Below are 14493 nucleotides of genomic sequence, written 5' to 3'. Positions count from 1 at the left end.
GAACAAACAGCATTAACACCGACGTGCAAGTCAAAAAAAAATGAAAATAAGAAATTTAAAGAAAAATAGAGACCAAACCAAGACCACACTGGACACATCTCAACACAGAGGAGACCAGAGACGACCACACATTGAGTCATGACTCAGCCCTGAAACCCTTTGGTAGATCCTTCCCTCTGTCTGAGACCCAGAGCGGGTCTCAGTGGACCTGCAGACCACCTGCTGCTGTACCCACTGCAGCATCAGCTGTGCCTTTCACATAGTCAAATAATAAGTGCTTGTATAGCACGATCAATATGTTAAACGTCATAGCAGGTTAGAAAGGAAAGAAAGGAGAGTGGTTATTTTTCTTTCTCTCTTTAAAAAAAAAAAAAAAAAAAAAAAGGCTTTGGTAGTATTTCTTCCTCCAGCCTGCAAAACCTAGAAGGACACAAAATCAATCTGCCAAAGTCAGACAATTTAAGTGTCAGAGAAGTTAAAATACATCAGCATTAAAACTCCCGGGAATGCCTGTGGAGAGGGGGGGGAAAACCCAGTGGTACAGCGACTGAAACTTGACATGAAACAGTTTAATCATAACCTTCCCACCCCAACACAAATAAAGAGATGAGGTACAGGTAGGGACAGACATGAGTGTGTATGGTCTCACTCAGAACATGAGAGATGTCCAGTCACCAATGGAAAAGAGGTAGTCTGAGTTCAAGTAAACCAACTCTGGCGTTTATATTTTTTTCCAACATTTTATTTTTTTTTATGATGACTTGTTTAGCTTCTATACAGACACCATACAAAGCAAGTCACAAAGTCACTTCAAAATATTCAACAGATTGAGCCAAACATTGCAGTTCCCACAAAATATAGGATGGACAGTTATTTCATATATTCCTTATATGTATGTACTTTTTATAGAGTACCATTGTAAATAAAATACAATACAAGATATACAGCAGTCTATATTTTTGTCAATCCATTCATGATAGAAAAGCGATTATGCAAGAGTTCATAATCTCTGTACCAAACCTAAACCGAGGAAAATGAAAATAAATTAAAAAATAAATTAAAATTGAATCTGCAAAAAAAAAAAACAAAAAACAAAAAAACCCCAACCCAATAAATTAAAAATAAATAAAAGGAAAATAACTGTTAAGTTTAACTACATTCATACAAGTCGGTGCAACCCAGTTTCATTTGTTTTTCGTATATTATGCCTCTGTATTACCTCAACACCCTGACGATCTACACTAGTTTTTATGAAGGCCTTCATAAAATTTACCCCAAACTGCTTTAATCTAAAATACCTCTGCGCTAATACCTTTAGATCACATTTTCACCATCCATTCAGTACTTCAAAACGTCCTGGAAAAGGAGAGCGAGTCAAATAAAAACAGACCAAATGAATCGAGGAAAATCTAAAAGGAAAAAAACAACAACAACAAACAAACAAAAAAAGAACAACAACTTGGCACCTCTAGTCCTTGAGTCCTCATTTATGGCAAAAGGCAGCGTGATGTCATGTAAGGAAAAGGTTGTGTCCTTTAGGTGGCTGGGTAACAGTTCCAAAAGTGACTCGACTGTACAGCATGTTTTTTGTTTTTTTGTGTGGCGTGTCTGAATGAGAGCACGGGGTAGTGAGTAGAGGGTGGGGCAGGGCAAAAAAGGGGGTGGATGGGGCATTTCCACAAGAGTCCCTACAGTTTGTCTCATGCTGTGATATTAGACGGTCTACTCTGAGTGCGCTCAAACACTTGAGTGGACTCGACTTTAGGTTGCGTTTGACGCAAAGTCCTACGTTTTCCACACGTTCTACGCATTACCCGAAATGCAATAGGGCACTGAGGGTAAAGCAGCAACAAGCTGAAAGTCCTCAACCAATAATTTCCTCTCTATCAGGACTGGCAAAGCAGGGGGACTCTTTTTTTTTTTTTTTCTTTTTTTAACCATCATGCTCTTCTAATTCGGAAGGAGTTGGAAAGCCCTTTTTGTTGAAGAAAGGTTGGAAACAGAAGCACAAATCTGCAAATATTAAAAAACAGTGTCAAATGAATATTGTTTGTGTTGTTGTTGGAGTTTTGTTTCACACGAGAAACAAGTTCAGGGACTGAAATACAGAATGGAGAAACACTGAATGGCGGACATTAATAAATGGGTCGAATGAATGATGGAATTAAGTATAAAAATGCTGTAATATTCATTTATATTCCTCAATAGTGTGCTTTTCAACACAAAAAGGGGACAGACAACCTGAAGACCTCAGGAAACCACAGACAGACTACAAAACACATTGTTTAGTTATTGACTATGGAAGCACTAGGAAAGAATAACGTGTACTGTGCTGACACCTAGTGGCCAATGACAGTTATGGTGGAAACTGGCTTGAAATGATTGTGGTTTGGTGATTTGTGAGGGTGGTGAAAAGACGGAGTGATAAGATCTTCTGATGTAAAGCTTTGAGTTTTATTTACTTACTTTAAAAAAAATCTAAATGTATTAATGCAAAGCACTGATCTATTTCAAGGGGCTTTTTCTTTTTACGTAAACCATATCTGGTATATTTGGAGCAGTATTATCTAAGTAAACTGCACAATGCAAAGGATTTTTCTTCATTTTTAAGAGTCCCAATGCCAGTGCCATGATTGTTACATGTGTTACTATTATCTCAGATTTATAACAGGACCGGACCTCGTATGTAGTGACTAAAGAGAGTCTATTGTTGATCTGCCAGAGCTCGTCTATCGATGACATTAAGGCATTTTTCTGGAGACCTTCTCTTGAGGCCTTCTGAGATCTGCTTTACAATCTACTCACCTACTTTCGAGATTGTGCCTGGCAACCTGCGATCTACCAGCAGAACTTTTTGTGAACTTGTAACACAGATACCAATTTCTTTTTTAAGACGTGCAAAGCTAGGAAAGGAACATCCTCGGCATTGTTGTGTTGATGAAATATTTTCTCTTTCTGCTGTTTTTCGTAAAATGGCAAGGAGGTTTTTGCAAAGCAAGTCTTCCTCTCCTGAGCCCATTGCTCTCTTCGAGTGTCACTGAAGAAATGTCGACATCGCCCAGTCAACTTTCCGTCCCTTCCTCCTCCTCCTCCTCCCTCCCCCTCCCTCCTCCCTCCCTCGGCTCGCTGCTCCTCAGAAGGTCATGAGCTGAAACTCCCGCTCGGCTTGCCACTCTGGCACCCACACTGGGTAGGTGGCGTGCTTCGGCATCTCCATGATGCGGACTGGGAGAGGCTCATTTCTCTGGTGGACATGGTTAGTCACTACCTAGCGGGGGGGAAGGGAGACAACAAGGGGAGCTAGCACACAGCCTGTACTGCTCGGTGGCCACAAAACCTGCGGCTCCCCAGCAGCTGGGGCAACAAGATGAAGGCGGTAGGACAAATAGAGGAGGGGAAGGGATAGATCGGGGAGGGTTAGAGAAGGAGTTGGTTAGAAAGAGAGGAGAGAGGAAATAGGAATGAGATGGGAAACAGGTGACAGCAAGAGGTGAGAGGGAGGTAGATTGGTGAAAGAAAGGGGATATGACTGGGAGGGAGAGGGAAAGGGGTAATCTCACATAGCCTGATCTGTCTCATAAAGCTCAAAAAGTTCTGCAGAGAAAAAATTTAAAACTTGGATACAAAGATGGCATGTGAATGAGACACTGGTTTCGCAGGGGAATTTGTTTTTCCCCAACCAGGGAACTTTAGAGAATAGTTTGTACTGATTTTAAAGCTTGCTGATTTGTACTTTTTTTGCAGACCTCCCTGAGCTTAAGGAGGCCCAGGTCCGGCTAAGCGAGTTTAGGAAAGGCTTAGCAGCAAAGAAGAAGGCTGGGAAGAGAAAAGGGGGAGAAGGGGAACAGGCTGGGTAGAAAAACATGGCAGAGGCTACAAGTAAAAGACAAGCTTAGGACAGCTAAGGAAATTAGAGTGGTTAGTGCACATATACGCTATCGGTTAGGGCAAAGGGCAAATGTGACAGGACATGGGGTAAAGAGCAGGCAGACAGGGGTGTCGGGATACTGGTGTGGTAGTTAATCTTAGCGATCGAAATCAAATGTAAAATGGGGACTCAGCAAGTTGATTAGTGGCCAGTTAGAGCACTTTCTGTCTGAAGCAGGGGTGCTAAGGGTGCCAGCATGCATTATTAGCAGCGTGTAAACGGGCCACAGGTTGGCTGGGATTTTAAAGTTTAGCTTGATCGGGGCAGGAGAAGTGGCATTGGCGGTTTTGTCGCTGCCGTCTCTCCCCCAAAAGGGAAGTCACTGCAAAGAAAGGATCTAGCAAAAATAAGAGGGGTAGGGGGAGGGAGGTCAAAGATTTAGACAGCGCAGAGGGCCCAGTTTGTTATGGGTGAGATGAGGAACTTAATTCATGTGCACTCACTACATCCAATTAGAAAAGAAAAAGGACATGAAAAGAGTTAATGTTTTTCTTCCACAGTGTTTATCTTTGATATTTGCTTTAAGGTTTCATTTTATTTCTTTATTTTTTTTATTTTTTGGTGCATTTCAGGGATTTAATGAGATTTATTTTGTCTTTTTCTCCTTTGCCCATTGTGCTGTGTGAACAAGACACTGTCTTTGCCTGCATTGAAGGCAGGAGAGGTGGCTTTTTTTATGCATTTTGAGCTACCTGTCTCCCTCTGGTGGAAAAAGTGCGCTCGGCAACATGCCTCCTAGTAGTGTGAGTGGGTGTTGCTTTGCATCAGCTGTCGCATACTTACTGTGAAAATGTTGGAGCGGCGCTTTGACTGCTTGCGGATGGGCGTGGGCGTGTTGGAGGCAGCGATGGTCTCAATGCGCATCTCCCGCTGACTTATGCTGGGGGTGGAGGGAACGGAGGAGGAGTAGTCGCTGAATGCACCCCCACCATTGGCCGCCTGGGGAGCGAGAGGGATTAACACGAACCGACAGAATCAGAGGAAAAGTGGGAGGAAAGAAGAGGAGAGAGGATAGTAAAAAGAAAAAAGGAAAAGAAAAAACAACAACAGGGGAGACAGAACCAGGTCAATTTAGGAAAAATATGATGTGGACAAAATTACCCACTCACTAACAATACAACCAATCACCATGAGAAGAATTACATAAACTGGAGATTTTTTACATATTCACGTGGAGGATTTAAGTGTGGGCTGTGAATATCTGGATCTTACCTGGTTAATGTGAACAGAGGGGATCGATGCAGCGGGGACTGATGAGTGGCTGGGAGAGTTTGGGAGTGATTTGCATGGACCAATAGAGAGCTGCTGCTTTTTCCTCATGGCCACAACCTTCTGGGCAACTGGAGGCAAACACACAGCAAGATACGGTCAACTAGTTCGGTCAGCCAACCTTGGGAGAGTTTTTAGGGATTTAGTGGGTTACACTTTGAGAATGTGAAACCCAGGATCACGTGTGATAATGCAGAGTAGCTCGGTTGCTGAGCAACAGTGGGAAACCTCAACGAATTCCTAGACAGAGAATTCCCGTTCTTCAACTTCAGGTTTAACAGGTGGTCTCTGCGACAGTCCAGAATAAATATGCCATTTAAGCCAAAAAATATAATGTTCATGGGAGTAAAAACAGAAATAAAATGAATTTTTATTATGTTTAACATTTATGGAGTTTAGGTTTTAGTAAAACACTTTAAGTTTTAGGGACATAACAGAACCAAAAGCCTCTTTCTGGACCCATAGCGCTCCCTTTTGAGCTTTTGTGTCAGCTGTTTCTGACACAAAAGTTTTTGTTTTAGTTCAGTGGTTTTAGTTCAGATGTCTGTTATGGTCACTGAACAAAACTGAGTGCCATCGAGGGAATGCGTCGGCTGATAGGTTGGTTACAATATTTACAACCAATCAGCACACGTCAGCGGCATCCTTGTGTTTTACAGACAAAAACTGACAAATAAAACTGACTGTTTTTATTTCGATTCAGACATCAAATCAAACACAAAAATATTATATTTATTAAAATTGAAGAACACTTTGGGGTTTTAGCTCAGTTCACTCACTATGAATCTCCTGAGACTCGAGCTCTTGTCTGAGATGCTTTTTTAAATTTCTCCCAGTTATTTAAGTAGTTGGACCTGATAAGTACAAAAACCAACTTCCTCTTTGAACAGGAAGCTGTTACTTCATTATAGATCCTCTTGTTATTAAACAAAAAAAAAAGAGTATGTCCTCATATTGGCACAATGGGTATCTTTTACAGCATAACACAATAAAGTCATTGCTCAACAAAGTGCGAAAGTAAAAGGTGCAGAAAAGACTAGATCTAATCTCCCAATATGAGTGCACAGGGTCTAAAAGAGATTCAGGAGTGCCCAAATAGACTGTCCAAAACAGTACAATAAGATTAACAGGAATTGGCTCTGGCAAGCTACCAGTCTTAGACATGACTGTAAGAATGTGTTTCAGGTATAAACCAGCTACAGAATTATAAAAAGTTAGAGAAACAGTTCCACTTTGGGATATGCTAGTAGCAGACATAATTTTCTATTAGTTATAGTAAATAGCAGATTGATGCGTTTACTTGCATAGCTTTCTTTCAAAAGCTATTAAAGGTTGCATGTATGTAAAATTCTCCACTCTTTCTTGACAGCATTAGAGCAAGAGATAGAAGAAAAACTACATCAGGCATCTCACCTTGTGACTGCTGTAGATTTGGACTACAGCATCACAACATTCAGTCTTAATGCAATTCAAATGCCAAAAAAAGTCTTTGTAGAGCGCTAAAAGCAATGAAAGAAAACTAGCACTCCCAACTACGCACATTATCTAGACCTCCTCGGGCCATTTGTTTTCCAGGCAGGTAATAAGGAACATACTGCTTATGCATGTCTCCTGGGACAATAAGGTTACCAAGAAAAGTAATCATACAAAATGACTTGCTTTAATTTTTTTCTGTCATTCATGGAGCTCTATAGTGTGATGTTAGCCAAATGGAACTATTGTGTCACAGCCTGATTGGCTATGCTGGTGGTGGCGTAAACCGTTAATTTGCTGCACACGCGACTGGGTTGAGCGCGAGGCGTCGAAGGAGGGAGGTGATGTTCGGGGCTGCGTGACGTGAATTAGCATTGAGGGAAGGGGAGATGATCTGAAGTCGTGCTGACAGCTGGGACCATAACGCCCGGCTGCCTGCTGCAGCATGGCAAATACAGAAAGAGGGTGCGAGTGATACTGGGCGACTTCTCCAGACAGCCAGCGCTCCCTTCATCTCTTTTAATTATTTCAAATTGAGCTTCAGGAAGCAATTAAGGCAGGGGGGGGGAAGACAACGTGCCTGCGCATCAACAGTCAGTTAAATGCAAAGTGAACACAGCGTTACATATTCAGATGTTTTCTGAAGGGATGACAGCCTTTCAAAGGAGCTGCCGCCCGAGGGGAAAATGTGCCAGAGTTGAAGCAGCCGAGTTTCCAAATAACAGTTTCATGACTTCAATTATGGATTCAGGGAAAAACTCAAGAGTTTCCAGAAAGTTGAAAAAGAGACAATATACAAGATGGTGCTTTTCCGCCATTTATGCCGAACTGAATGAAGTCCACATTTACATGCGAGCCTTGATCATGAATCTAACTTCCACAATGACTAATTGCAGTACTGACAATCATATGTTACTGAATGTGAAATATTATAGTACTTTGCATGTAGCCTGAGGTAAAGAGAAACAGAGAAACAACTGTCATTATGGAAATTTCGACACAAATTCTTCTCGTCTTTACAAAGTTACACGGGAAAGCAAGGAAAATGTTGATCCAAGTTTATTGAGTTGATCCAACATTTTCCCATGTGAGGGAGCGGCATCACACAGTGGAGGCTGTGCATCAGGGGGAAACTGGCTGACATTGGCAGACTGGCAGCTGGACCTTCCAGGCTATAAAAATGTGCTTATTCCCTCAAACCTCCTGTTCCCTTCATTTTTTTTGCACCTTTCAGCACCTCCACAGCAAACAGGACACTAATAACTAACACTAATAATGCCGACTTGTGAGTTTCAGCTTTATTAAGTTACATTGGTTTTGAGAAAAACTCTTCTGTGAATGCCCTCCCTGCCAGTTTGAGCCAGTTCCAGAGGGTGTAATATAAGGGTTACACTAATTACTAGGCTCATAGTTTTGCAAATACAAGTTATACCAAATTGGACCGTGTTTCCTAAAATTGGAAGGAGGTGACAAGATTGCATATCTTAGTCGGATTCACACAAAATCCGGTATTTGAAAAACTGCAATTTAAATGTTTCTTCAAGAAACTGTCAAGAAATCCTAAGTGGAAGTCTGAGAGTGGAATTGAAATGAGGCTAATTTAAATGTTTTGCCTGCAATGGAACCTGGGAATAAGGCAATTTAGACGAAGGTCATTACAAACAGCAAAAATGTAAAATGCCTATCTAAAGTTTGCAACATTGTTCCTAAGCATATATCCTTACATTTGAAGAACTAGTTTATTCTAAAATTAGCAAATGCTGACAAGTGTTTGCTCTTTCGACTGACTGAAGCGTTGCAGGATAAACAACCTACTAAGTATATCGAACTAAAAGTGGGCTGTAAAATAAAACGTCATTACATTCAAGCTACGCTTTACACCTTCCTGTTTAACCTATCTGCACTTTTAAAACACCCCCTCTCACCGTCCTGGAAGACTCTCTCCACATTCAGGCCGTAGGTGGAGCAGGTCTCGTAGTACGTGCAGCGCTTCAGGTCATTTGACAACTTTCTGGCCCGTGAGTCATCAATCACTCTGGGGTTGGCAGCACTGATTGCATCTAGCAGAAGAGAGCAATAAAAAAAAAAAAAGATGTGGATCAAACATTTAATTCCATGAATGAAGCTGGCAATACCCAGTGTCAACAGCTTTCACCAAAAACCCCCACAGAGAAGTCCCGAATATATACTCGGAATCTGAAAGACGCCTACATATTTCCATATTTCCAAAACTGATGGGTACTGATGTGCAACAGCGTGCTTTGCTGGTGTGTTTTAATGATGTGTGGACAGCAACAGAGGTCCGTTTTGCACAAAAACAAATCGGCACTCAAACCACAAAAACTGTTTTGGTCTTCTCCTGACTTTTGTTGACATTAAGATATAAATTCAATATACCTCACTTATTAAAGAATAGCATATAACAGCTATAGTTTCATTATGTAAGAGGCAATAAAGAACATTTGTATATACATATCAGATGCAGGGCAAGCACCTTGTGTTCCAACGAGGACCATGGGGACCTCTGCTGTGTTCCTGTAGCTGGAAAGGCGCAAGAAGTAATTGTAGACCGTCTGGAAACTGATCTCATCCTCCAGGCTGAAAACGAAAACCACTGCATCCACCCAGGCAGCAAACTGAGGGCAGAGCAGAGGTAATGTGTTAAAGAAAAAATCTACCACAAGAACATTTGCACAAATTAACGTTTGCATTATTATCGCTGATGCACTGACCACAAAAATATACTATTTTTTTTATTTTAAAAGGGATAATGGGAGACAGGGATGGAAACCATTATTTGTTTTAGCTTTTATGAATACATTTTACCTTATAATAGGTTGCAGCACTTTTACTGTTATTGTACTTCATGTATATCTACACAAGGGGGCAGTGTAGCAACAATCTTAGGACACTGAAACATGTTTTTAGGCAAGATACCAGACCAAGGTGAACAGACTGAATGAATAATGATTACTACTGAATGCGTATCTGCTTTCTTTATCCCCACAGCTACCATAATACAGGAAAATGTGTATTTTCCGTGTCATCTCTATATATGTCAGAATTTCTGGATAGTTTATGATCCAACAGGGAGCAGAGCGAATCAATCTGATTCAACATCCACAGCAGGAAATAGGCTAAGCTGACTCCACAGTACTAGTAACAGTGACAATCAAGTGACAAACTATTCTCCTGTAATGCCCTCTTCTTTATTCAGCTTTTACGTTTGCCCAGACCCCCACAGGGACTGAATGGCAAATCGAGCTTCCAAACCACAACTGTGCTCAGCCTCCTGCGAGTGGGAACATAATGGAGGCCTTTAATTATGCCAGTAATTATACAGGCAGCTGACAACTGAGCTGCACTCATTTCTATTCCCTAATCTCGCCGAGCGTAATGCAAGCGTAAATCGGAGCTTTGCCAAGCCAGGCATCACTAGCCGCTAAAACAACTGCAGGGTAAATACACCGGAAACACTGAACCCTGTGAATGAAGCCACAAGCAAGTTTGTCTATATTCTCCGGGGCTGGTGGTTTTGATACTTGGGCCTTTAATTGAATCCGATTATTACATTTGAATCTTTTTAAATCCCTCATCAAATCTATGTAAGCTTAGCAACAGAAAATATTAATAACATTGCAGTTAGAAGAAAGACTCACGTGAGAGAGTTTATTTACTTTAAGGGTGCAAAGTAACTGAGTACATATTACTCAGTGTATAAAAAGATGTTGTGACTAGCCAACTTGGGGCCAATAAGTATAACCTGTGAACATAAAAAGTCAATTAATTTGTTTCTGATCACCAGGCAAATGGGTCCTGTTTCATATAAAGCCTTCTACCTGCTAAATGTGCCCCTGTGTGTTTGTTGCTAACACTGCTCGACTGGTGTTTAGTGCTGGGCTGTTTAGTATACACTGGGCTTATCACAGATTCTGCTTAAAACAGCTGCCTGCTGCAGCTGGAAACCATGCTGGTGAGAATGGGAAGAGTGAATCCTAATGTCTAAGAAGTGGGCAGTAGAACCAACGTTAAATCTGTGAGTTTGTAATTATGGGTGACCACAAAGCATGTATTAACTTTGTAACGCCAAGTGTATCACATCTGACACGTGTTTTTTAGACCTTTACATCAGTGTGATTTTTTTCTAACCCTAACCCCTTTTATATGTTGTTATTGGTTTAAGACAGGAGTGTCAAACAGAAATCTGGGGGCCAGAATCAGCCCAGTGAACACTTCAATCCCGTCCATTAGATGACTTTTGGAAGATGTTAAGTACATATGAAGTACAAATGTTAAGGAGGACATAAAGTTTGGACTTTTTATTATTCTGTTGTATTATTATTATTTAAAAATTAGTTAGATGGGTTAGCCAGAAGTTGGCCATCTCTGTGTGCAAATGTGGCATATCAGGGCACTTTAAGAAAGTCATCAAATTTCAAGCTAAAAAAAATGACCTTTATGGTATTTTTACTGCTGTCAAATGGAAAAAAAACATAAATAAGGGTTAACTTTACTTTTTTTCTTATCTCACTAAAATTTAAGGAATCTATATTTGTTCTTTGTCCATGTCATCAAACACTATGTTTCAAGCTTGTGTTGCTGGAAGCCCGACTTTGTACAGTAAGGAGTGTGACGACCCCTGCCCCTTGTTTTCCCAACCCTTCCTTCATGTGTTCGAGAGCTTACGGCCGCTAGGCGACAAAAAGGTACTGTAGATGTCGTCACATTCCTCTGTGACCTCATGAGGAAGTCATCAGTTCAGATAAGTTTATAAGTAAAGCTCCGCCAGCTTTGAATGAGTCAAGCTCTTTGGACGTGTTCATTGGCCGGACATTACGTCATGAAACAACAGTTTTTCAGTTACAAAAACAGGTGTCCCATGAGTGCCAATTAGCCAATCACTGACATGGGCTGTAGTCAAGCTTTGTGCCACAACAGCGATATTAAATTTAAACGGCCAGTGCATGTTTGTTGTTGGCACCCCTGAGGCACAGCAGTTAAACGAAGGAACAGGCTAAACTCACGGTTTATGCAGCTGTATAACAGTGTGGTGCCATTAGCATGCATCAAGGTGGACTTGAAATTAGGTTACATTCATGGGGTGGGGAGGGGGGGGGGCACGTTAGTCTCTCATGATTGGTTATGGGAAACTGAATCCTCCCATCTATGGAAATCGGTCTGAGTAGAGCCTTGTAGGAGTGAAGGTGGAAACAGGGTGTAACAAGGAGATTTGTCAGATATCATGCTTTGCTGACACAAACAGTGCCAGTGATCACAGGCACTCCCATAATTAAGTGGATTTACTTATTCTACTTCAAGTATAAATAATAAAGTAGCATGACAATGTTCTTCTTACTTCTCTACTACATTTCTAACATCGTGCTTTACAAAGGAAAGCATTTTGATCATGATGATTGTTTGCCAGTGGTGCTATTTTCCTTTTGCATATGTACTCTTGGGGAAAGCTGGGGAAACCTGCAGTCAGCTAAGACTGAAGAAGTCACGCGGATGAGCGATGAAATGTTTCTCCCACCGAAAATGCTACGTCCAGATGAACAGAATAAACTTTTTGGGGTTTCCTTACCTGGATGATTGATCAAGACATTGATGCTTCAGCTTCATAGTTTCTTAGACTGGATAAAGTATATAAATTGGAGACAGCCAATGTCACAAAGTCCTGCAGTAGCTCAAAATTGGGCCCTCCGTTGTTCACAAATAATCGAAGATAAGATTTTGATGGCTGCACTGTCATAACACGTGTCACAACATCACATTTTCTCCTAAAAATTAACCATAACTCTTCAGATTTCGCATACTAATAAGATAATTAGGCGTTGATTCTTTGACCACAAAAATCATCTCGACTTGGCTTTTGCATCGATCCGTTGTTGCTTTTGTTAGAACACCCACAGAGTTCTGTCTGCTCCAAACAGTCCTGTAGAGAAGTAATGGTCTGTCTCTAAGCAGGCTCTGTCAGCTTGACAGTTTCTACCCAGCAGCTTTTGATTAAAGAGACCTTTTTAAGGATCCTACCTGCAATTCTGGAGGCCCCCCTTCATCTCTGATCAGAAGTAAGTAGCTCTGTCCATCCACCACAATTTCTTTCTTGAAACGTCCACCTAAAGGAAGAGATGTTTATTCCAAGAGTTTACTCCACAGCCAGTCAATTAATCAAAGTGTAAATTGTCTGTTAGAACGTAAACCAACCACCAGGGGGTTGTCAAAAAAAAGGAAAGACAGCAGACACATTTCACACCCACTGATAATTTAAAAAAGAAGAAGAAGAAGAAAGCAATTGAAATGTATGGCTCTTAAAAGTTTGTTGATATGCATCTGAATTTAAGTGCAGCTTCTCAATTTAGACTTGCTGAACACGGTGTTGCCTGGATCACATGCTGACAGGAAACCAGGTCTCTCTGGAGCCAATTATGTGGGCGAGAAATTGCCATTTAGCGTGTCAAATGCACAGCTGCTGAGGGAACCAGTTCAGCGCCACTATCACTGCACTTCCATGAGTCACGAAAAGGCCCGACTTTTGCTTCACAAACACTCTCCGGCTAATTGTAATAAATGATATCTTAAGACAAATAGACTTCATTTTAGAAAAGATGATAAAAGGATGGAAAGGAAGCAATGGGAGATAAACATCAGAATCCAGTAAATGTGTCGTGACTCCGAAACTGTTCTGCTTTAAGTCACATCCCAGAAAAATTGGTGGAAAGTTAAGAACGTAGCATCCATACTGCCTTGAGTTTCTCTCCCCTTTTCTTCATTTCTTTTGTAGCCCAAATAGATTTTCCTTGCCGTTAGCAAAGCTGGCTGCAGATAAAGACTACACCAATGGGAGAACCACGCTGTAAATTAGATTTTGCATATCATTTGAATGGTTCTCGATCCTGTGGAGATTAAAAACATTGAAATGAGAAAGTTGTGAGGCTAGAGATGTCCCTGGGAGTGAAAACGATGTCTCATGAATACAAAAAAATATGCCAAAAGCCGTTTCAAAAACTGAATAAGGCACACATTTAAAAAGGTCTACGAATGATCGTGAAATGTATCCCCCCCCCCCCCCGAAAAAAAAGGAAAATTATGTTGAAGGCAGCAGATGTGTGCACTCCTGGAACGACTGAGTAAGAACAAGTTGGAAATCGTGTTGTTAAACCAGCCCACAGAACTAAAGATCACACATCAGAGGAGCTGTAAGTGGGCGGGGCCCCAGATTTTTTCTTTTTAATAGTCGGACACTATTCCTGTGTCAGCGTGCACTTGAGCCACACTTCCACGCTTTTAAGTCGATTTTAGCCCGCTCTGCAAATCGGGGATTCTCCCAGCCTTTTGCACGGGCTCTCAAAGCCTGCTGGATGCTGGTTGCATAACATGCAGAGAGAGAGAGAGATTCATAAACCACCAGTCAGCTTTTTATTTATTTATATTTTTCTACTGAAGTCAAAGCGCTTTGCAGATTCCGACAAAGCACTGAGAAACTATGCATCTGTATGTGTGAATGCTGATTGCATCAGAGCAAACCAAAGATTTATCAGAGAAAAGGGTTTGCATGGAAGCTGGCAACATGTTCGTACTCCAGAACGGATTATGGAGGAGACTCTCAGAAACCAGTATCTGTAATGAAAGCATACGGCTCTGGAGAAAACATGGATGGAAATTCAAAGCAAACATCTCAGTTACATAATCATCCAGAATGTCGTCGTCTCTATTTAGAGCCTGAATAAGCCAATGCTGTGAATAAATGAGGCAGACTACCTCACTCTCTCTTCCTGGCGTGATGAAGACTAATTATGAATAATGTGAATTTGTGCTCAACG

At 41.2% G+C, this 14493-nt stretch overlaps 1 protein-coding gene across 5 annotated transcripts in view; it reads right to left on the bottom strand.

Moving 5' to 3' along the window:
- Nucleotides 1–14493, bottom strand: part of agap3 (ArfGAP with GTPase domain, ankyrin repeat and PH domain 3) — a 118216-nt gene that overhangs the window by 45772 nt on the left and 57951 nt on the right. For 2 of the 5 annotated variants that reach the window (XM_080907581.1, XM_080907580.1), the window contains exons 4-8: nt 12704–12789; nt 9165–9306; nt 8596–8730; nt 5141–5268; nt 4712–4867 (exon numbers count right to left, since the gene is read on the bottom strand). In XM_080907581.1, coding sequence (XP_080763707.1) covers nt 4712–4867; nt 5141–5268; nt 8596–8730; nt 9165–9306; nt 12704–12789 — 647 coding nt within the window. The other 3 variants (XM_080907582.1, XM_080907584.1, XM_080907583.1) reach the window with 3 other exon arrangements.

The sequence above is a fragment of the Rhamphochromis sp. 'chilingali' genome (genome assembly GCF_963969265.1).
Source record: "Rhamphochromis sp. 'chilingali' genome assembly, chromosome: 16".
NCBI classification, from domain to species: Eukaryota; Metazoa; Chordata; class Actinopteri; order Cichliformes; family Cichlidae; genus Rhamphochromis; species Rhamphochromis sp. 'chilingali'.
This window is presented reverse-complemented; position numbering and strand designations above follow the sequence as displayed.